Genomic DNA, 25,443 nt, shown 5'->3' with positions numbered 1-25,443 from the left:
TGAAACACACGGTCTTTGGCGTCTTCAACACCCTAGCTAACCTGCACTGACTGCCCAAAACCATACAAGACAAACGGCACTCACCCGTACTAAACTAGTGTACTAATACAAAATCAACTAAGTGTGTAAGTGTACCCAACAACCTAAACTAACCTTATATTCAAAAGTTCACACAAAAACACAAGTGAACCAGGAATACAAATTAGGGAAAACAAGAGTAATCAACAGGAGCAGGGTACAAAAGAACACAAAAGTTGAACATGTAACACTGGGGCAAGGTAATGGCAAAACAAGGATGAACACACAAACAAACAAAAGTACAAAGAAACTAACAAAAAAAACAGCAAAACAACAAAGCCGAAGCTATACGAAAATACACACACACAAAGCAAAACAAACCAACAAACGAAGCCGAAGCAATAACCAGAAGCGAAGCGAAGCGAAGCGATAACCAAAACCAAACGGGACCGAAGTCAAACGAAAGGCCTCTTCTTGCTGAAAACCTCCATATTATATGCTGAATAAGATGTGTTCTGATTGGCTGAGAGCTAATTGATGATGATGTCATACTGAAAGTGTGGTGTAATGGTGGGCCAATGGGGAAGGGAGAACAATCAAGGGTCAGCAGTGTGGACATACTGTAACAGAAAAAACACACACAGAACACACACTGGGACGTAACAAATACAATCTAGATTTCATCCCAGCTAGAGGCCAGTCACCAGTAGAGACTGTTAAAAAAAATATTGTTTGTGCCATTAAACTGGAAAAAATAATGATCATCTAGATCTGAACCCAGTCCAGAAGATAAAAAAATAATCATCATTGCTAAAGTCTCGCCCATTCAAAAACTAAAAACCTTAGCTAGCTGTCAAATCTGAATAAAAAAAAGCCAAATTAAATGGAAACTTTTCTGTGAGTAAAGAAAAACATTTTGAGTCAGGCTTTGTGGCTTTGTTTCACCACTAGCCGAAGCAGTTTAAATACGCTAACTTCACATGAAAAATCCTTGCTTTTCATTACTTCACTTCAATGCCTCCTCTTCTTTAAAATCCTGCGAATCATCTTATGGGTTCTTGAAGCATCACATTGCATCACTCATTGATATCAGATTTAAATCCTTTCACTCAGTATCCTGCAATTTCCCTCACAGGATCAATAAAGTATCTATCTATCTTAATACTAGTGACATGACCATGTAGACCATAGTCATTCTCTCCTGGAAAAATCTAAGGTTTAAAACGAGAAATGCGGTAGCATTTAACAAAGATTTTGACAAGAGTGGTTATATAATCTGCCTCTACCTGCACTGAACCAGTCGGAAAAGATGGCCACTTAAGAAATTCCACTGGCTACCTAATTCAAAAGGTACTATATTGTGACGCTGCACGTTGTAGATTGAATGATGAACCCTATGCGGAGTTGTAGAGCCGAGTCAGGAGAGATTTTAGGTAAATCCAAAACCTAAGGCAGAGACGTAGTCAAGGACGAGTTCCGGGCTCAATACCAAAGATAATCCAGGAGGAGAAGGCAGACAGATCCAAAACGCTAGACAAGATCAAGGTCAAAGGTGAGTTTCAGGTTAGAGTCTCCAAAAGCAAGAACAAGTAGTTATAAATGCGAGGCAAGAAGTTCCGAGGAACCTAACAATTCCGAGCAATGTTCAATGAAATGGAGAAGGCTTAAGTATAAGATAAGAGAGATAAGATCACTTTATTAGCCATATACAATTTCTTGCATTAGGAGTTTGTCTTTCACTTACCCCAGCTTGCTCTCCATAAAACACAGACACACAGACAAGGAGAGAAGCTTGGGGTCAGAGCGCAGGGTCAGCCATTGTACAGCGCCCCTGGAGCAGTTGGGGTTAAGGGCCTTGCTCAGGGACCCAATGGAGTAGGATTCCTCTGCTTCTTGTTTTACCCAGCCAAGCTGAAGATAAACCATGGTAGACTGTCCAAGACTGTTCCACTTAGAACATGAGGAGATTAAGCTCAAATGCGGAGAAACAAAGTCTAATTTATAGACTATACTGTACCTATTGTTTTACTGCTAACCAGTGGAGTTGTATATTTTTCTCCTGACTGTGCTCTTTTTTGTGGCTATTCATGCTTTGGAACAATTGTGTTTCATTGCAAAGCAAATGATCATAATTAGGGAGGAAGTGAAAAGCCCAGCAATTCTGAATAAAAAAAGGTGTTGGTATGTTTTATGTTACAGTAATTCTTTGTATACTATAAAATACACCAATATTTTGAAGGACACCCCATCTGTGGTGCATTTATTAGGAACTTGTATGTGTTTTACATTTTAGTTTGAAACCATGGAAGCAAATTGTTGGCTGCTGCTCAAATAGTCAGTATATTGTAGGTGTGTCTTGGTTCAATTTTTTAGATTGTACTTGTACTTTGTATCTAAGCATTTCAGAGCTTCCTGTTCAGTCATTGTGGGATCATTTAGCACGGTTTCTACTTTTGTCTTTTACCATCGGGTCATGTTCATTTTCTTTGTGTTGCAAGTTGCCTTTCACTCTTGTGTTTTTTTTATTTCTTTGACATTTAAGTTCATATCTTTGAGCATATGTGGCTTGAATTCATCCATCTAAAAAGTGGAATAAACAAAGGGAATGCTTGTAGTGGTTGATAGGTTGATAAATGCTACTGTACCATCTTTGGTTTTATTTGGTGCTGAAAGTAATTTCCAACATTTAATGTAAGTTATTCTTGCCATCACCTTATGTACACAGTTGTAATCTTATCATTTCCATAGCATGCATTTGTTATAGAAGAAGACTTTAATGTTAGATTTTCATTCTTGCATTGGAGACCTCTTCACTGTGTAAACCCTCAGCCCTTGCAATCTGAAGGTGAGGTGCCTGGAGATTGAGAAGTACTGGTGTGGCATCTAGTATGCTTTTCCCTCATTGACTATAATTTTGTTTTTCAGTCCTTCTTGCAAATTCACTGCCCTCAAAGATATACTGTACTGTATTTCTGATAATTAAATCATTCTCTCGTTATAGTGTATGTTTATTTGCTCTAAGCACTGGAATCTTACCTCTTTCCTATTTAAGACTTATGCCTTCCTAAAGTATCACTCTAAGGGTTTGAGAAATTAATAATATTCTTGAAATCAAACCACAGTTTTAAAAGCTTTATTACAGTATGTGCTGTTTAAGTGCATTTGCTTTTACAAAAAAACAATGAGCAGTTGTTCCAGTTAAAAACTAGCATTTTACAGTTGTAAAGAGGAAAACTATTACATACTTGAGAGTAAAGTTCATCATCTGACAAGATGCCAAAGACCTTGTTAATGACTTTGAAAAACCAAGAGTCTAGCTAACAACCTTATAGCATTCCAAAGTTTATGGTAGCCTGAATGCAGCCAAAATTTACAATAAATAATATTGTTGGTCTTATCAGTTAAGGTGTTTAGAACATTGTTTGTAAGCTATACGGTGCCTGGTATTTTGCATTATAAAAGAGCATTTTAACATAATTAGGCTCCAGGTTCTTTTTTTTTTGCCTCTAAGCTACAGTATATCTTCCTTTTGAATCATTTTGAAACTCACTAGAATTTTTGAAGGAAAGTTAACTGTTTTCTTCAAAATGTGCAATAATTTCATAAGCTATCACTGATTTGCAGTTAATCCCTGTCCTCACAAGAGATAGGTTCACAGCCCCTAGTCTTGATGACATCTTTGACTACAACAGCCTGCTCAATTTTCCAGTTCCCAATTTGATGGAGGCAGACCCAGCTCCCTATTGGAGTATTCTAGAATATGAAATTCTATATTGATTTTATGCAACTAACATGATTTTGAATTTGACTGTTGTGACTGTGTGGCTGTGCCCTGGGACACTCCTTTACAGTGACTGTTCCAAAGTGAGAACAGAATCAATCTTCAGACATAACACTGTCCATGTCATGTGGCAGCTAAAATATCTATGAAACTTTGACTGGGTGGATAAACTGTATTTTGTTGTTTTGAAAGAAAAATAAATACTCAAGTGTGACATGGTGGCACAATGGTTAGCATTGCTGCCTCATAGCGATAGGGCTCTGGCTTCAGTTCCAGACTTGGGGTGCTATAGTATCTGCATAAAGTTTCTTTGGCTTCTCCAGTTTTCTCTCACAGTCCAAACACATAGTAGTAGGTACAGTAAATTGGCTTCTGGGAAAACTGACCATGGTGTGAGCTTGTGTGTTTGTGTCTGTGTGTTTACTCTGAGATGGACTGGCATCCTCTCCAGAGTGTGTCCTGCTTTGCACCCATTGTTTGCTGGGACAGGCTCCAGATCCCACATGACCATGAATTGGAAATAATGGATGGATAATTGTTCAAAAAAGAAAAGGCTTCCACAAAAGTCATGAAAGAAAGAGAAAAGGGGAAGTTATTCTTTTGGCAAGCATGCTTGTTGCATATCCTTTTAAGTTTACACTGTAATGGTGTGCATCATTTTAAGATTGTTAAAATGTTATGACCCAGGAGAATGTGGTAAACTATGAAGGCTATCCAGTGGTTTAAGTAATTATCATGGGTGTTACATTGAAGTGGTGTCTGGATTGATCCCCCAGCTCAGTGACTCACTATGCTTCAGCCTAAGAATAATATGCATAGTGAAACCTCTTCCAAGTGACTCTCCTGAAGCAGCAGTCATTGATACCAAAGTTCACCCCAGTACTTCAAAAAACATAAAATTATATGATAAACAAATTGTCAATAATATTAGGATATAATAATGATAACAGGAAAACTGACAATGAAAAATGTAAAATCTATACTTTTTTCTTGCATTTTTGAAAACTCATTATTATCATTTTTATACTTAACCATAATTAAATACTAAAGCGGCATCAATAGTTAAGTGTTCAAAGGTATAACTGATAATTGATCATTTAGGATAGTTATTCTTTGACAGGAGGATTTAAGGTCACAATCATATGGATTATATAAGGGACAGAAGCCTGTAGCAGCTTTGTATAATTACTCTTCCGAAGTCCTTTCTTATTCAGTGGCAAAAGCAATTTTATAGATGGCTCGTCTCAGAACATTTTTACAATGGCTCTTGTGCTTGATTACACTGTGGCTTTATTTTAGCTACCTATTCTTTGCTGACAAGCAGCTGCCAGCCTCTGTGTTAGCATACTGATTAAGCCTGAACAACTTGTCAATGACTTTCCCCTTGCAAGAAAAGCCTGTTTACAAAAACAGTATCTTGAATGGTAGGTTGTCTGATTGTATTGCTTTGGTAATCCACGTACAGAAAACAACAGAGAAGAAACACAGGAAGATTTCTAGTTTTAAAAGAATATTGGAGGAAAATGAAGAAATTCACAGAAAAATGACTCATATTCTTTTAACTTGCTGTTGTGTTCCTAAAAGGCATATGTAATTCACTTGCAGTACAAGGGTGGCTGTTGTTTCTCTGTATTCTCTCACAATTTTAATCTCACTAGCTGATTTCAGCAGACTTAAAAAAACATTTCAATAGGTCATAGGAATCTGTATAGAACAACATGTACAGTACATTTAGCAAGCTTCTTTCTATTTTTTTGTTTTTTTTGTCTTATATGAGTGAGCATTAAACTATTTTTTTAAATAAAATAATAATAACCTATTTCAAATTCCATTCTACTGTAGAGCTTGGAGAGTTTGTGTAAATAGATTCTTTCTTTCATTAGCTCTGTTTGATTCTCTGTGGAGGTTTCAAGAAATAATCCAGAATGTTACAGACAGAAAAAATATTTTTCCTCCCTATTTTTCTGTGGCTGTCAGTTTACTCTCTGCAATGTGCACTATTGTGGGGTATTCATTAGTTTATTCAGGATGATTAATTTAAAAAGTTTAACTAACAATTGAATATGAATTACACTGCTTTGCTACTTGTTAACAGAAGTGTCCTCAAGCCTTGATCCTGAAAAGATCAGCCTGTTTAGCTTCATAAGTATATTTCAATGTCACATTAATCCAGACTAATTAAATCACTACATTAGATTTGAAGAACTGGAGTTGTGAACTGGTTTACAATGAAAGCTGGAAGACCTTGTGACTGGAGGTCCATGGTTTAGGGAATTGTACTAATGGATAGCAATGGAAGACAAAGATGAGAAGGAGCAGGAGGGTGTAAAAACAGGTTAAGGTACAGACTGAAGACAGTGATATAAGTCCAGAACATTAAAAGTATGAAGAAAGACAAAGGAGGGGTCCCAGGAAGGTGGAGTCAGTGATGATGAATATTTCAGACATTGCTGAGGTTGCTAGAGAGGGGGTTCAGAGCCCATTTTATGTAAGTTCTTGAAAAACATCAAACAACCAAAACAACCTCAGCCAAATCTGATTTTGTTTTTTGCAATATATTTTTTTGGCTTTGTTTAGTACTTTCATACAGACAAATAGTTGTTTTTGTTTGATTTTTGTTTGATTTTTGTTTGATTTTTTGTTTGAGTTGCTTTTGTTTTTTAGATTTAAGGAAGGAGAAATCTATATATATATATTTTGCTCAAATACACCTTACCCATTTACCCATTTTAAGTTGGAAATGTTATCAACAGTAATATATTGCATTGCAAATCCATTCATGTCTTGTATCACAGAAAGGAATTTGTAATTTTATGTTTAGTTAAGATGAATGGTTCTTGTTAGAGAACAATGACAGATTTCATTGTCACCTATCTGCAGAGCAAATTTAAATTAATTTCCTCTCCTTAACACTCTTCATCATAAGCCCTTGTGACACACTTACTGCATGCTTCTTGCTATGTCTTGCTAAATTTGTTCTGATATATAACAGCAAAATCAAAATACGTGGACAGAATATTAGCAGTAAGACCAAAGAATTATACAGTAGGGAATATCGAAACCTTTATGTGCCATTCACTTGCAGATGTACAGCAAGTCATAATATTACTGTAAACAGATTTAATTCGTTTTCCTTCTCTCAGATCTGAAAGGAGCTTTTGTATTTTTCACCTAACAAAACATTTTACATTATGAGTTATAATTCTATAGAAGTTTGAGTTAAGTATTCTTTTTAGATTTGAACAGGTGCTGTACAGTATATAGTAAGTATCTATGTAATAATGATGTATTTTAAATTGATTGCTTCACTAGAATATCCAACACACACCAGATATAGTTCAGTTCAGTTTTTTGTCATATGCACAAGATTGAAAGAATGTGATTAAATGTCTAAATCTGTTGCATAATGAAATGCTCATTTGCATGTACAGTATTAATACAAATACAAAAACATTAAGGAAACACCAACAACATAAACACAAAACAGTGGCAGCAACAACAACAAATTAAATAACATACATCTTAGAGAACAAACATCAGATAGAATATCCAATGTTATATTTAACCATAATTATTATACTTTGTAAGTTAATTAACAACTTTCTGTATGGTACGGGTTGTCTTCTTTCAGAAACTGTGGATCTGTTATATACATGTATACTGTATCTCTCTGGAAACTATTGAGAATCAAATGAAGTGGTATATAATGTGGGGTTGATGCTAATGTACATTTGCTTAAAGATATACATATGAATTGGATGTTTCTTTCAAGTTCAAAATATTAAGTTAGGCATCTAAATCTATTACAATAGGAGAGCCCTGACAATATGATATAAACCTTTAAAATTATGTGTCCCATCAAAATGTATAAATCCATAAAATTATGAAGTATTATAAGTGTTTATTAGTTAAAGGTTTTATAAGGTAAATTATAAATGTAAATCAAGAACCCACACACTTGTTTGAAACTGTGGGATATTTTATCTGGTTTTCTCCTCCAAGAATACTCCCATTATGTGTTTCCTTTTGGTATGGATCATATGGTGGCTTCCTGTTAATTAACTTTCAAAATTATACTGATGCTCCACTAAAGCAGGTTAGCAATAAATACTCAGCTAGTGTGAACATGTTTTCAGGCTCTGTGCTATATCAAAGGGGGATTTCACAGTTTCAAGGTTTTGCTTTTCATTCTAATGAGGGAATCAACCTAAGAGTTTCATGAACTAAATGTATCTAATAATAGATGGCCAGAAATTTCCCCATGGAGATGGGCAGCAATATTTCACAAGCTGGTCTCATTTTAGAGTTGTCTTAGCTTATACAATTTGGGAATTAACATGGTACAGAGAACTGTTAAATGTGCTGAGAGCAGAGGTTTCTTTATATTTTCAGCAAAAGTGTTGAATGATGATTCTCCGAAAGATGATAATGACTTTTCACTCCAGGGGTTTGAAAAAAATGACTGAACTTTCTTGTATTTGATGGATCTAAATTGTTATGGATAGTGTAATTATAATACAATAACTATCATTACAAGTCATCTGAGTTTGAAGGAAGGCATGGTTTCAAATGTGGTTTGTTCACTGCTAAAGCCTGTTATCTTCATTAGTTTTCTTAGTTAATCAAACAGGTAATACTTTAGAATACAGCAAAAGTAAATCACCAGGTATCTTTATTTCAACTCCATTGAACTCTTTTTTAATATACAGTTCTTAAATAAAACACAGAATATAATAATATTGTATGATTTTATCTTTTGTACAATACAAGACGGAGATGGAAAATTCCTGTATGTGAACTCCGCCATTCAAAAAGAAGGGGACATTGCCATAATTACAACAAGTACACCCTATCCAGCAAGCATTGGTGTGTGTCATCTGCGCTTTTGGTATTACATGTATGGATCACAACACATGGGAACATTGAAGGTAAGGAACCTTTTAAAATTGTCTTATGACACGTGAGTACAGTAAAAGCCCAAAACTCAGCTTCGGGTTGCCAAGTTGTTCCTATAACACTTTTATTGTAAAGGTACTTCTGAAAATAAAGATTTAGGATTATTCATGTTCAGCAGTTAGGCATTATAGGGGATTATAAAAACAGGAGGTGTGGTTGCATATCTAACAGCATCAAACAACAGGCCTATGAGATTAAGATGAATAAATGTGTTTTAGTTGTTTTAGTAGGAATACAGCATTCACTTCTGCACATCATCATAAAGGTACATACAGTACAATGCCTTGCTAAAGTATTCACACATATTTTTGATTAATCACAAGTACAGACATTCCTCAAGATACAAAAGTGATTTGTTCTATGAAAACTGTTGGTAAGGTGAAGCTCTTGAATTGCCATATTAAGTGTTTACTGTGTCAGTAGTTATCATACTGTGCAGTATAAGCCTCAGACTCTAAGTAAACACAGAATAACATATTTCCTACAATAAAACCCTGAGTACTGTCTGTAAAAAGATGAATAAAATACATTTGAAGTTTTTCCATTATTGCGTCCCTGACCTTCCTAACTCATAGGATAAAGGCAATGTAAAGGACAGTATGAACTTCCATCTCGGATATTCAAAGTCACCCTCAGCAGTTTCCTACATGCAAGTCTTCTCACTCTGGAAGGGTAGCCCGATCTATGTCTGGGTGATATGATGCACATTCCACTTCTTTATTATGAACTATACTGTAGTCACAAGGACTTCTCTGGAACATGCTTTTATCTCACTTTATCCCTGATTTGTTTTGAAAGCTCCTTGGTTTTCATGGTCGATTTGCTGTATCACTACAAATCACTGCGTTGTGGCTTGAAATTCAATATCTGTCTGAGGGAACCTAATGAGACAGTTGCATTTACTCTGAAGTCAAGTAAATCCACTTTGATTACACACCAGTACTGAGACAATTACAGTGCATTAATTGCATGACCTTTCAAACCATTCTTTTGCATCTGACTTATCACTGTAGTGAAGGAGATGAATACTGATGCAATTGAAAATCTCACAATTTTAATTTAAATACATACTTTCAGCAATTTTTATTTTTATCAGTTTTAAAGTACATTTGGAATATTGTCAGTATGAACTTCTATTTGACAATGTCATGATTGGATCATTTATGGAAATGTGGAAAATATTTAAGGGTGAGAATACTTTTGTAAACCACTCTAAACACCCAGCATATGGGTGAAGGGATGAAAATAGCCAGTTTAAGGCAGTAGCTGTAATAACAGATTAGAAGAAATGTAACTAATTAAAGAGACTTGATTGAACTCTTCCTAATGTTGACAGGAGTATATCCATTTTCCATATTATATCTTCCTACAGAATGCCATAAATAAATTGGATGCTTTGTTGCAAAATGGAAAAGTCAAACTGATAAAATAACAGTTGGGCTTTGTTACAGTATGTTATGTAATTTAAACCAGTAAACTGGGATTCTGTAAGAAATGGCAACACAGTATTGAGGTCACTTGGTTAACAGGTCTCAGATAAGTTCTGATCTGAACAATAGCCTGCTGCAACTGGTTCTGTTTCTATGTTATTAAATGTGTGATTTATTACTTTAGTTCCCGACTGCAAGGTTTAGAATGTGCTATGGCTATTTAACTAATTATAAAATATTATTCTATAATATATTATTTAAAAAATATGAGATCTTATTAATTGCATATGCAATACTGTGCAATGGTGAGAATAAAAAATCCTGACTGAAAAACATGTTAAGTGTTTGAACTTTATAAGCTATTAATTAATTTTGGCCTTTACAACTGCAATTCATGGCTGGTAAATGTTTTTAAAATTCTCTCTTACTTCTAAATAACAGATTTTAAATATCAAGATTACAAATGCATATAAGATTCACATAAAGAAAAAAAATTATTGAATATATTCCATAGTATAGTAATAGATTCAACTTATGTTCTGTCTAACATGGTGTTCCACAGTTTAACAAAAATTTAATCTTTCAGTTTTGTGATTTATGTACATTAATATCAAATTAATCTGAACTGTGATGTGCTGAGATGTATGTTTTTATTTTTATTATTACACATAAAAAATGTTTTAGGTCTTTCACATAAATCAGTCATTATTTTAATCTTCATAGATTTATACTGTTGGATCCAATGGGATAAGTCTGTTAATGTGGTCTGTGATTGGAAACCAAGGGAACAAATGGAATTATGCCAATGTGATACTATCCAACAACCAACCTTTTCAAGTGGCCTTTGAAGCAGAGATTGGTGGAGATAGCCTAACTGATATTGCACTGGACGATATTTCCTTCACCCCAGAATGTACAGTTGGAGGTATTGTAATTAATGATCTTAACTATACATTGTTGTTCTATGTCTTTAACACTAGGCAATTGCACCAAAACGAAGCTGTGAATTTATACGTTCTGTACTGCAGCCTGATATAAATTCACAGTGGAATCTGGCCAGGTTTGAAAGAAGGAAAAGAAACTGCTATTTGTATTCTGCTTTCACTGGCATTCTCAGATTTAATCCATTCAGCCTTGTCACCTCTACCTTGCTAGTGTTCAAAAAGGAACAAAAAATCCATTTAAACTTCTCCTCGGCTATTATCCAAATTTACTTTAAATGCTTACATTAAATACAGTTAGTATTAGCATAAATAATTTAAGAATTCTGTGACTCACTTTCCTGCATTTAAAGGCAAATCTACCTAGAAGCTAACATAGAAAAAATAAAATGATATTATGAAATATTGCCAATATTAACAAATAATAGCTTTCAGAGCCACTTGCAGTTTTATACACTGTAGGATTCAGAGCGTTTGTCAGAAAAGTTACCATTGAATGGAACAGTGTAAACTCACAGGCCCCCAGCAAGTCACATACAGTAGGTGTTGTATAGATTCACTGATACAACCATCCCTACCAGTTCTCTGTCTTTGCTCCCTGAAGCTGTAGGACCCAACCTGCGTTTGAAATCAACTAGTCGAGATACTTATAAGGCCATTTTGTTTTAGGTTTTTACAATAAATAATTGAAGAGACATTTTGTATTTATGGACATTTACTTGTCCATCAAATCTGGCATATGCTTATTATCCATCAACAATGAATAATAAAAAAAAAACTTTTTTCAGTAGTTCAGTTTTTTCCAAGAATACAGTCAAGGACTCAGCACTTTGTTGCTGTGAAATCAGTACTCAAAAAGGTAAGCAATGAAATGGATTGTCTAGACCTGGCCACCAGAGCTCTGGGCCACTTTGAACCTGCTAGTAATAGGAACAGAGAAAAGCAGACAAACACATTTCTCAAAAACCCTTTAACAATTGTGTTTAAATGCCTTAAAGTTACACTCAGGAAAGATAAGAATGAAATACAATTTATTTGCTTTTCTATTGAGCCCGCATAAATTCATCGAAGAGACAAGTGGAAACCTCCAGCCAACTCTACCTGCACATTTTCTATTGAGGCACAAAACAGTAGCCATATAAATGTCATTAGTTTCCACCAGGACTATCATTAAATGTCAAAAAATGGCCTGTGGGTTTCTAATGCTACAACCAACAGACTAAGACAAGTTTTAGTTGTTGTTGTTGTTGTTGTTTTTTTTTTGCATGGTTGGGTGGTTTTTTATATGGACTTAAAAAGCACATACTGTATTCTTCCTCTTAAAACATGTCATATAAAATTGCCAGAAGCAGTCTGTAAACGTCTTAAAGTTTTTTTAACACAGTAAAAGAAGCAATAACTTCATTTTTCTTAATGAAATTAGAATGAATTAGAATGAATATTATTAAGCAACTCAATGTATGTTAATTCTGTTACTGACAATTACCCACATTCTGCAAAAGCACTAACATTTTTGAACATGTTTGTTGTGGTTATACTGTATATTTACGCCAACCATGCAATTGTGCAGCTCCCTGAAATACCGATGTTGCTTTTGTTGCTGTTTTATCTCTTTTTAAATAAAGGGCCGATCATCCCTCAGCCCCCCACGTGCAGATCAGGCTCCTTCGAGTGCCTCCATGTACACGAGTGCATTCCTGAGAGCTGGCTCTGCGATGGGGAGCCCGACTGCAAGGACATGTCCGATGAGGAGGTCTGTCCATCAGAAGTGCCTGGCACCCTGCCACCCCAGGAACTGTGTGGAGACCGCCAGTACCAGTGCAGCGATCAGCAGTGCATCCCCTCTCTGCTTCGCTGTGATGGTGTCCCTGACTGCCCTTGGGGGGAAGACGAGTTCAGCTGCCGTAAGTGTCTTGGACCGGCTGTGCATATAAAGGAGGGGGAGGAAGGTGGTGCATATTTACAGTATATACTTGCGCGCTGCAGGTTAAAACATGGGAAGTAACAAAACAGATTATTAAACAGATAAGTGTACGCATAGTTATTGTTACCCTATGCAGACAGCAGAATCCGGAAGGGAGTGAAGAGACTTGGGGAGGAGACGAGGAACTGAGCTGGTAGACAAACAGGGGGGCGTGACGAAGGTGCGCAGGTGCTCGGGGGGGCGTGGTCCGGGCAAACAGTCCAAGGGGAGTCTGAAGGGAAATCCAGAGCAGGCAAAAGTCTAGAGCCAGGTAATCCAATCCAAGACAGACATGACAAAGTTAAAAACCGCAGCGGGATCCGGCAAAGGGTCGAAGACAGACATGCCAAAGTTAAAAACTGGAGTGGGATCTGGCGAAGGGTGGGGGAGATAAACGGGGTAACGGGACCAGGCACTCCAAATCCCGGACTCAGCTGTTTGGGACGCTGATAGGAGGCGTATGCCCTCAAGCCGCGGACGTAGGGCGACTCGGTGGTAGGCGGGCCTCCGGGCGACCGTCTTCCAATGCAGAGCCCAGAACAGAGTGAGCGTCTGGCTTTTGTAGGGAGGCTGGAACAGGGAGCAGGTACACAAAATCAACTAAAATGTGAAAGAGCTGGAGCACCCTTAAGGGGAGGGACTACAATCGTGACAGTTATTCTACAAATGCTTTACTCCTTCCACCTGTAGCATGAGTCTCATCTGGTGTCTTCAAAGTGCACACTGAACAAAAGAAGAAATATTATAATTTATACTGTTAAAATAACTTGCGTATTTAGAATTAATCCAAGAACAGTTCCTTGAAGAGGGTGGCTTGGTATGCGCTGTGGTTAGCATTGCTGCCTAAAGCACTGGGGCTGCCGCTGGCTGGGAAAGGCTCTGTCTCCCCCTTGACCCTGAATTGGTTGAAGTGGCCACCAGAACTCTGAGCCACTTTGATTGGAAAGTGGATGGATGGATGACATTGCCTTGAAGAAACTGTAGTCTCTGACACACCTGAGTTTATATGTATGATGTGTGACCATTTGGATAAGAGATCCAGGACTGTTGTGATCTATCAATCTATCATGACATTTCGTCGTATTTTTGTTTTTTGGTCATATTTGTTTAAAGATCATGGAAAGGTGCAGTAAACAAGCTTACAAAAAAAAAGATCAAACAGGTAGTTCAGAACATATTTTTTAGTTGAAAAAAGTATGGCATCCACATATCCACCAGCCTGTTTCTACACATGGCACACCTTTTCCAGTTTGTATTTTGCTTCGTTTGGTTTCAATTTAAATAGCGTGACAACAGATTTCACTGCTCAAACAAACACAGGTCAAACAATCTGTGGATGGCAATCCTTCCTATACAAAAGGATTTCATACACAAAAAATGTATCAGTGCACAACACTTCAGAATATCTTATTTAAACCACTAAATGGAAACATTACAAGGATATTGTACAAAGATTGAGAGGGAGACGTCTCAAGTGTCTTTCATGAAAGATGGAGGCAGGACCACATGTTGTGAAGGCCTGTGATGACCGTCATTAATACACCAGAGTTAGTACTCCACCCTACATAGGGATAAGATTTTAATGAGAATCTGCCAGAAAACTACAACAGTGCCTCAAAAAAAAGTGTACCTGAACTACTGGGCAAAATATTTGCTCTTCATTTTACTATAAAAAGAGTTTTGTGACAAAAAGACTAGTTTTGAAAATGTTTGAATACTAACTACATTGTTGTCTTTGGCAGTGGTAAGCACATCATTCATTTTTTATGGTTTAATATTAAAACATTTTTATAAACTGACTAAGGCTGAGGCTCCATGTTAGTTATATTTAGCCCAGTCTGAGATAAAGCGTGCCATAAGATGAGGCAGGGTGTGCTGTTGAAAGAAGAGGTTTTAATTCTCTCAGAGACCCAGGACACATTATCTCAAGATGACCTGGTTCTAGCTGGCACTCAAACAGGAGGACTTTGAAGTGCATGAACTGCCCAGCGTGCATCCACAGCAACATCATTAACCAATCTCCGTCCCTCCCTGTGAGTGTCCACGACTCTTCTGGTCATACACTACCCTTGCCTGATGTGAGAGACAGAGCAAGCCGGCTTTTTGGTGAAGTTCTGTAAGTTATTGGAAACATTCACCACAGAACTGTACTGTAAGCTTATTTCTATTTTTCTGTACAGTCACTTCATGCAGCAGGCCCAGATACTATATGTTTGTATTCACAAATGCAACATGTACAGTAGCCACTTCTTTATTCTTTATGGAATATCCAACCCAAAGAAATAGACACACTAGAGGACCACAATTGATTTTTGAGAGTTTCTTTTTAATGTGTAATGGATGTCACAGTGAGATACCCTTATCTTCACTTGGGATCAACTCTAAGGAAGTGCAAGGCTGCTCTCAGGGCAGTATTGGGGCTACTCTGGCACAGTGTCACCTTCCAGTTATGGTTACAAACAATTTATCCTACCAGTTGCCTTAAATGACCTGTCATATCTCTGATATTCACATATTAACTTATTTCACATATGATTGCCATACATGCAACCTCTTCCAGGCATGGTTTGCTCACATCATCATCTGCGTCTTTGAAAACATGATTACCTTAAAAATTCAAGCTGGCATAACGGAAACTGTGTGTTGTCACATAGCTGTATTTGAGATTTTTTTTCTAGGACATTTTATAAGAATTGAGGAATTCAAATAGCTGACATTGTGTTATAATATTTCAATTCTTGTAATCTGGTTCCTCAAAACTAAAGGGTGTCTACAGTTTTTGACTGAGTAAATGCTGTTGCAAAATGAAATAGTTTTCAACATATACTGTATTAAATGGTAAACGGTATGCAGTATTTTAATATACAGTATAATCAGTATAGAGAATTTATAATTACATTCTAAAACAAAACAATTATTTGGATTGTTTTTACAGATAGCTGTTTTTGTTTCCATAAACCGCTATACTCATTTGCACATTACACATTAAATCCATAAAACTGATAGTATCAAGCATGAGACTTACAATTTTAGAACAGCATTCCTGAACATGTTGCATTTTGCTATTCAACAATAATAAGGATAGCAGCATGTGTAGCAGATGGTGTGAGATAATTTTATGTTTACTGTTTCAAAGGTATTTTCCTCCTGACTTAACCATTTGTTCTAATATAATGGAGGAAACACTTTAAAGTAGTCTGGAACCCACAGTAAACAAAAACAAATGATGTTTTGTGACATAAAGAAAATTAACTACAATGCAAGGAGAAAAACAATATAAAGCAGGTGGCAGATGGTGATCAAAGCAAATTCCCCACCATGCATCCTCTCTCAGCATGAATAGTTTATTTTAAAACAAGTTATTTTTATGTAAACCAGCAGAACCAAAATGTCTATAACTGAGAAGTAAAGAACAGCTGGCTTTGTGCCACAATAATTCAATTTTGATCATTCTAGTTCCTAAAATAAATCTGGAAGCAGGTGGTGACCAAAACAGTAATTATCTTAACTGTTTATTAATGAAATGGGCAGAAACAATGGAGAGACTGAGGGCAGTTAAATGAAAAGCAAATTTGTGCGTAGCAGACAGATAACCAAAAGAAAGCATGAGTAAAATCACACAACAAAGTATTTTAAAGAATGAATTTATACTTGTATTCACTGATGAAAAGTGTAAACTTAGATACAGCTTAGATACAGTTAAAAATTTAACCTTTATGGCCAAGAAATAACAAACTGTTTCTCTGGACTTCAGCAATTATCAGAATAAATAAATAATTTTAGAATGCCAAGAAGTAATTTACTCATTTAGTTTCATCCATCAACCAGTTGAACTAATTTTTTATCAAGTCATTTTAAGCTGAAGGTTTTCGATAACCTTGCAATATTTTATGAGTATTAATGTAATTTTAGAAAAAAAGATACTGTACATACAGTGTCTGTAAAAGGGGGATTTCTTTCTAAACGTCAACTAAAAAAACAGGTGAACGAATGGACACCCTCATTATATTGATTGATATTTTTATTAGAACACCACATCTCAACAATCTTATAGAGAATAACCTGGGGACCAACAATTTTAAGTGAAGGTTAGTGATTGGGTCAGGGTTTACCACAGCAGCTGTTTGGATCACGAGAACACCACACAATACTGACTGCAGATAGAGGAAGGAATTCTAGTCCAACAGTATCATAGTAGGGGAGAAATATGGAATAAAGGGACCTGTCTTTAGGTGCACTGAGAGTTGTATACCTGTGAAAGCAGCCTCAGCATACATTACTTGTATGAAGTTGCAGGTGTAAATCTTTAAGTATTATAAGTTAGATGTGGAACGCAATTATTTATTAGCTTCTTGGCAATATTTATTGTTTATATTTAATTTGTTTAATGATCATTTCCATACATCTGTACCAACATGGACAATTGTAGATTGTGGAATTCTCCCAAAATTTGGTTGAGTCAATAGATTGAGATTCCTTCCTGTGTTTAAACTGCAGAGTGGGACTGGCAGTCCTGGTGTTATAGTATTGAAGTATCACTATTGTTAATAATAGTGTTTAGAACCATAGCATGTAAAGAAGACTTTCTTATTCTGTGGTAGAAACATTTATGTGTAAATCATTTACAATATAAAATGGGAAGTGAGCTTACGCAAATATGATTCCTGTTTTTGTCTTGGATACTTTTTCAAAAAGTTAAAAGCAGTGTAGAACAGCTATTATGAATGAAAGATAATCTTAAAATGAAAGAAATCCATTCAGATGCTTTGTAATTTCAGCAGAACAAAATCTAATAGAAAAAGCTAAAAACATGCATTGATGATAATAGTCATACAAATTACCTTTTCATGGTTTCTTTCAGTTAATATCCCAAAGTCCCATCCATATGGCATGCATATAACATAATTAAATTGGTAAATAAGAGTCCAATCCCTAGTTTAAATTACATGCTGAATGCAGCATCAATCAGGCATGTACAAGTAATGTAGATTCTCTAAACAGATTTTAAAGGTGGTACAGACAAAACCCCTTCAAGCATGTTAAAAGTGATCTCCAGAGTCCGGCAATAACTCAGGAAATATTCTTTAATAGAATAGTCTTTGACTATTATGACCATGAGATGTTACACCCGTTTTACATATCAATAAAATTTGCAGGGTTGAGAGGTATACTATGAACTCTTATATATACTATAAACTTCAGTTGCAGATCCTGTCCCCTGTCTCTACACAATGAGCACTTGGACAAGGCAGCCCTTTCCTTTTGCCATCAGCCAGTGACAGTGCTCAGAAGAGAAAAAAAATGCATACCGCTTTTTTATTTGAACAAGTAGCAGGTTTATTCCTTATTGGACGTTTAAAATGGTTTAAAATTCCAATCTTGCTGATTTCATGACAAATAATGACATCCAATCACAAAATGCATTATCCATTTTTGTTTTAAAAAATTGGGCAACTACAGTATAGGCTGTTGGAAGAGGAAAGTAGGACTCCCATATAGAGTAAAATTAACTAAGGGGTGGCTGCAAAGGTGGAGCTTGGCTAGCTGAGGGATGCCAAGGAAAAACAAATGTGTGGAAGAAAGGGGCGTAATGTGATTGTCTTTAGCATTTCATTTCAGAAAGTGACAACATAAAAGATTACAAGGGGAACTTGTTTTCCATTATATCTCCAAACTTTTGTTAAAACCTCCTTAAATGGTATCTGATATACAGTTTTCCAGTTCACATTAAGTGGCATCACTCCCGAGCGTATTTTATTGTACTCTTTAATAAAATTACTTTCATCTCTAAAATGTTTTAAAGTATTTTACACTTGCACCAATCCTTACATAACATGAAAAATAACACTAATAAACTGAGACTGCAATTTTATGCCAGCAGCCATATCACTCTGCAACTCACAACTAACAACTCATTGAAGCTCAGCAGGTGTGAGCCTGGTCAGTACTTGGATGGGAGAACTCCTGGGAAAAACTAAAGTTGTTGCTGCAAGAGGTGTTAGTGTGGTCAGCAGGGGGCGCTCACCCTGGGGTCTACGTGGGTCCTAATGCCCTAGTATAGTGACAGGGACAACTCTCTGTAACTCTCTGTGGTCATTAAAAATCCCAAGGACTTTTTAGAAAAGAGCAGTGTTGTAACTCTGGCATCCTGGCCAAATTTCCCATTGGCCTTTATCAATCTTGACCTCCTAATAATCCCCATCTATGAATTGGCTTCATTACTCTGCTCTCCTCTCCACTGATAGCTGAAGTTTGGTGAGCGTTCTGGCACACTATGGCTGCCGTCGTATTATCCAGGTGATGCTACACATTCATAGTGGTGGAGGGGAGACCCCATTGCCTATAAAGTGCTTTGAGTGGAGTGTCCAGAAAAGTGCTATATAAGTGTAAGGATTGTATTATATTTATTAGTTTTGTTCTGGTCAGTTTGTTGAATATGGCAAAGGAGCTGGCATCGTTGTTGATTTTGGTGAAGACTCAAGCTCAATACAGCTATAGATAGCGTGCTCTTGTTATCAGGGGTGATTATTTGTACCTTTTGTTGCTTCTTTGCAGCTGTGAAGCTGTGTCTGAATGGCTCTCTGCTCTGTGAAGACACGGGGAGCTGCCTGCCTTCAACCCTGCGCTGTGACGGCTCCATCAACTGTGTTCTCTTCCAGCCTGATGAGTCCAGCTGCAATGGTGAGAGACAGCGTTCCCTTAAAATTAGAAGACAATTCTTCTTGGGTTTTTTTAGATCATCATTCAGGGCATTACCTGAGACCACATGAAGTGCATGAGTAACCTGAGCAGTTTTCTTGGTTGTGTACAGTCTAGGATAATGATTTTTCTTACTTCTAAGTCATGCAGACCTGTATCATAATGTTCCTTTTCTAAAAAAAAGTTTTAAAAACCATTACCTTGACTTGTCAAAAAACATTTAAATACTATATTTGTGCATGTTAGCACCTCTTTGTTAACTTTGTAGAGAACAAGCACTTGTTTCAGGGATTGTACAGCACTATGTTCTAATGGTTGCAAAATTAGCTACTGTTTCTTAGAAACATTCCAGGGAAGGTGATTTGCATTTTATTCTCTAAAAGTGATTAGAAAAAGAAAAGCACTATTATTACATAAGAACTAAGAATTGCCAATTAAGCCATTATTTGCCATTAAGCCTTGTTTTACCTTTTTTATTGAGGTTGTTGGATTACTGGAATAGAAATATGTGTTATGACGTCCACTGGGACACTGTATACATCTGACATCAATCACTATAAAGAAAAACAAATACTGCAGTTGTCAGCACTAAGCATATTCTTCCTGGCTCACTGGTCCTTATGGGCAGTTGGCATAATTAGCCCTCACAGAACTTAAACAGGTGGAATTATAAGACTTCATTGTAATCACACAAACAGGACTCCCAGACAGTTAATATGTCTTGACAGTTGGTACAGTATATCTCCTTCCTGTGATACTCATTTACACTTTAATGTTCACAATGACATGGAAATAAAAAAAGAAAGCACTTTATTTTGACCATTTTGAAAACTGTTGTACTAGTTAGTGACCCTTTACTGCAGACATCAGTCATTACAGTGATCATGTTCCATTCAAGTGGAGTCCCTAATCCTGAAATGTTTGATAACATGTTTGAGAGGCTAAAGGATTCGTTTTAAACAGAGTTTTTACCCTAAACATTTTCCAAGACTGCAGTGAAACTTTAGGGAGAATAGAGACAGGGATGTTGTTGCATACATTTACTTTCAGGTCTGTTTGGGTCTTTTTTTCTTCCTTTCTTTAAATGTTGTGCCCCCCCCCCCCCCCCATCTTTATTGTAAAATAAAAAATATATTTGTAATAATAAAATAACAATTATTTTAGTTATGGGATTAACATGCTTTTCTTTATTTACAGAATGCCCAATTAATTACTGTATCAATGAAGGAACATGTTATGTTGGCAAGGAAGGCCCCATTTGCAAGTAAGTACATACAGGTATATGTGGTCAATGGACTTGTGTTTGTTTAAACAAACTGAATGTTCTAGTGTTAAGCATGTAGTAACATGTAATAGCATGCATAGCTGGAGACTGAGTTGGAGTCCCCATCAGACACATCTTAGTATGGCCAGCTGAAATGTTCAGACATGTTAGATGTCACATTGCCAAAAGAGTGGTTCCAGGCTGCAGGGAATTTGAAGAGTCTTGAGCAACTTAAGAGGTGAAGTCACTGAAGCAGCCTCATTTTACAGTACGATATTTGCACATTTAAGAATAGCGTACAGAATTATTTGAAGAGATATTGTCCCTGTACTGTGCATGAATATGTTTAATTAAACCAATCTGTTTTGTACAACCCAAAGGCAAAGCTATTATGGACTCCAAGAGTCTTTATATAAACACATCATACTACTGTATATACAGTACAGTATGAATCTGTACTACATCTCCAACTTAAAAAATACCAGAAACCTTACATTGAAAGAGTTACAAATTGACTGTGTGCCTGGAGAAAAAGAAAAGAAAATGTGGGACCAATAATTCTATCCTACAGACCACAAGGGTGGTTTAGCTGCAGTCTCTGAGCTTTGGAACATGGCCAAACTCAGTCCTTCGTGTTTTAGTTAAACCACCACCCATGCAGACTCAAACGTCTGGAATAAGAGACATGATCAGACATCTATGCCAAAACCAGAAAAGACATGTCAGCAAACACTCTGACTTCCTCTTTCTGTGTGGCTAGCCAAAGATATGGAAAGGTTTTTCTTAAGGGTAGAGAGTGGCTTAGCTGGGCTAGAGATTTAAGTGGCAAGCCATGCTAGCAATGTCTCTGTCAGTCATTAAGAAGATTGTCACATTCAAGGAAAGTGGAAACAAGCTCAGATTGAATATGCCATACATTAAACCGCGAATGGGAGATTTATTTTGACTAGTCTTTTTCATGGAAAAATAAAGTTATGTACTCTTAAAAGGGCCTAATTTTTAACCCAGAAAAGAGATAACCTGGTTTTCTGTTTTAAACACAATCAAGTTTCTAAATTCACACAACAGCTCAGGGGAAATGGACAATCCTTGTCAAGAGTGTACTATGGAACATGCTTTTCAAAAAGGCAAAAATGACATAAAGTATCTATTTATATTGCACATAAAATCTATGGTCTCTACTGGGGAATCATTTGCCAATTGTAGACAATCAGTCTAAAATGTGGTTGTTTTGTAAAACGGATGCAGCACCAACCTTTATTCATTCCAGACTTAAGTTCCATTTCCAAGAGCTTTTTATGAATATGATTGGTCAGTACTTGAGCATTCTTCCACCACAACCATTTAAGAGAGAGACCACATACCAAATGCCAAATAGCATTAATCCGCTGTTTTCCTCGAAGATATTTGACCCCATGCTGAATAAGTTCAACATGCTTTGTATCCCCAAGTGATTGAAAACCACATTCACGGCTAATGCTAGTGTGAGAAGGGGACTTTCCAAAGAAAAAACATATATAATGTTCAATATGTGCTCCACAGTCTAGTCAACTGCTGCATTTATTTCCTGTGGCTGACCAAAGAATATGCTGAGAATATTTTTGCTAGCGAAACATTCTAATTCAAAGAAATTAGAATGCTGCTTCTTTTTTCTTTTTCATACTATTCCAAGACTACAATGCTACAAACTTGTAACACTGAATGTGATTTGCTTGTAATTTCTTAAATAAAAGTGGTGACCACTTACACTTTTAAGACCACTGTTGTTGCCATGCCTTCTAAAATGTGCAGCTTAGGTTCAAGTAATTGTTGTACTGTATTGATCAGACTTCCTACTGATCCGTTCTAATTCCTTATTTATCAGTGTTATGGACTTAAATGTAGTTCCGAAGGTACTGAGAAAGCAAAGTCAAAAACTTATTTTTCCTGGACAAAAACTCTTTTTCTGTAGAAAAAAAAAATAGAAAAAAGTTGAGTAGCTTTTATTAATAAGCATGAAATTAATATGTATAAGTACAGTACAATATAATAACTTCATTTTAGGTTAATTTCATGCATGCTTTTGATCAAATGGAAAAAACTTTCCTTGTGTTCAACCCAGTGATTTCAGTGACTATAAATATTGGAACACATTCATTTTAAGTCAATTTCAGAATTGGAAACTCAGTATTTGATTGCACTTTAGCTGATGTGTGGTGAGCGTCCTGGCGCACTATGGCTCCCATCACATCATCCAGGTGGGGCTGCACATTGGTGGTGGTGGAGGGGAGTCCCCATTACCTGTAAAGCGCTTTGAGTGGAGTGTCCAGAAAAAGCGCTATATAAGTGTAAGCAATTATTATTATTATTATTATCGCTTCCCTTTGAGGCAATAATTGCAGGAAGTCTGTGATCAACTGAGTGCACCAAACTCTGTAACAATTTAAGATGCTTAGCCAAGCCTTTGCTGCATTTGCCTATTCTTGAGGTGTTCAGTCTTTGTACTGACCAGGTTTATATCTTGGGATGTAGCCTTTGTAATTCTGCTTATTATTATATGCAAACTGCAAATTTTGATACTTTTGATACTTTCACCACTGCATTCTGCAGGTTCAGTATGATTTCATATGTTCTATCATTCTGATTGAATCTTTTCTTTCAGTTTCTGCTTTTCTTTCACACAAATGTCTTTGGTTTTCAGTCTACAAACTCCAAACACTGAAGTCAATGCAAGACATTTTCACAGCTCTTTTATGAGTTGTTACAATATGGGTTTGAATGAACCGCGGCGAACACCAGTAAAATTTGATGCCCTGTTTGAGGGGGCAGAGGCACTCGCATGAGGTCAGCTTGAAAGGTTTAAAAAAAAGGAAGAGCTGCTTTTGACAGCAGGGTCCAGACTGGACTAAAAAAAATCACTGCTTTGAACAGCAGGATACAGACTAGAAGACTAGAATAGAAAAGAGCGAGGCCTACTCAGCCCCGGTCCCAGTCCCGGTGAATACTCACGGCAGAACAGGAGAGGAGAAATTAGGTATGTAATTCCATGCAGACCATAATGGTGCATTAGGGCAGTGTTTATCCTGGTTTCTAGGCATGAAACGATCGGTGAACATATGACTCCCCATTTGGATAGGACACCAGTCCTTCACAAGGCCTAACCCCAACAATGCTGGTTACTATTTATTTATATACAGTATCTAGCTGAGTGGAGCAATTGAGTGAAAAGCACCTTGCTCAGGGTACAACATAAGTGTTTGCAACTTGATGTCTGAGATTTGAACCTACAACCGACTATTTATGAGTGCTATTATGAGTCCAGACTTACCTGCTACTGTATGCTACACTACCCCCCAAGTGTCTACTTACCCAATAACAAGAACCTGACAGGCAAGATACTGTATACCTGTTAAGAAATTGTCCCAAATACTTTTGACCTTTCAAAATAAGTACTGTACATGTAGGCTAAACAAATTTTTAATTGGCTTAAGAGGATAAAACTGAGTTCACTTTATTGAGAAATACACTATTTAGTTGTTGTACTTATCAGCCATATTATTTTATCATGGGAAAGAAGTATTGTTAAGTGATCTTAGTGAAATCCTAGTCTAGCCTTTACTGTCCCAGTACTTGTGGAAGGCACTTTTTGCAGTCAACACATATGCATGAGGTAGTTTAGCTGTTATAAATGCACTCCATCCATTAAATCAAAACTAGATTCATTTCTAGGCTTTGTCATATTTCAGCTGTAACTACAGATGCAGCCATTCAAAGTGCGCGTCACAGACACGTACCGCAGGTGACGTCGCTCAGTATGACGCAAGATGACGCGTGGCACCGCAGTACGTGATTGGTTGACCGACAGGGGCACTCGTGGTCCGTTGGTCTGTCGTAGAAAGACTTACAGTAAAAACGTCTTTGCTGTGCCCGTTGTAGATATTGAATTTTACCACTGAAGGGAAATCTTAGTAGCTGAGCATAAAAAGAATAGGAGCATACTGTAACGCGTGTGAAGGCCATAAACGATATTAATTTTGGAACATAAACATACAGTATATACTGTAGCTGGTCTTGGTACTTTAAAGAAAAAAATACACACCAGTATTCCATTTCTCCCTAAACATTTTAAGCTTTGAAGTCTTTAACTAACATGATACCGGAGTCAACAAGCATACTTTTAGAATTTGATTAAAAGGGAATATAATATGGAATCGCGTATCTAAAGAATTTAATAACGGTATTCGTGTGCTGCGACAGGGCTGTGTAGGGCTTTTTCGCCTGCCTGTTCATGCGAGCTGTCTTCTAGCCGACTGGTCTAGGTGCGTGACTAGCAACTGGGAGGTTGTGTGATCGAATCCAGCTGGTGCCGGACTTTTCTTTTAACAAACATTTCTTCGAAAAAATAGAATAGC

At 36.7% G+C, this 25,443-nt stretch overlaps 1 protein-coding gene across 1 annotated transcript in view; it reads left to right on the top strand.

The window, feature by feature from the left end:
* The window catches only part of malrd1 (MAM and LDL receptor class A domain containing 1), a 170,356-nt gene that overhangs the window by 130,175 nt on the left and 14,738 nt on the right, over positions 1-25,443 (top strand). Inside the window, exons 35-39 of the mRNA XM_088918156.1 lie at positions 8,570-8,727; positions 10,909-11,110; positions 12,752-13,030; positions 19,645-19,770; positions 20,986-21,052. Of these exons, the coding sequence (XP_088774282.1) occupies positions 8,570-8,727; positions 10,909-11,110; positions 12,752-13,030; positions 19,645-19,770; positions 20,986-21,052 (832 nt within the window). The remainder of the gene's footprint in view (positions 1-8,569; positions 8,728-10,908; positions 11,111-12,751; positions 13,031-19,644; positions 19,771-20,985; positions 21,053-25,443) is intronic.

This window comes from Atractosteus spatula, chromosome 6, assembly GCF_055471065.1.
Source record: "Atractosteus spatula isolate fAtrSpa1 chromosome 6, fAtrSpa1.hap1, whole genome shotgun sequence".
In the NCBI taxonomy this organism is placed as follows: domain Eukaryota; kingdom Metazoa; phylum Chordata; class Actinopteri; order Semionotiformes; family Lepisosteidae; genus Atractosteus; species Atractosteus spatula.
Note: the sequence above shows the minus strand (reverse complement) of the source record. Positions and strands in the feature narration are given on the sequence as shown.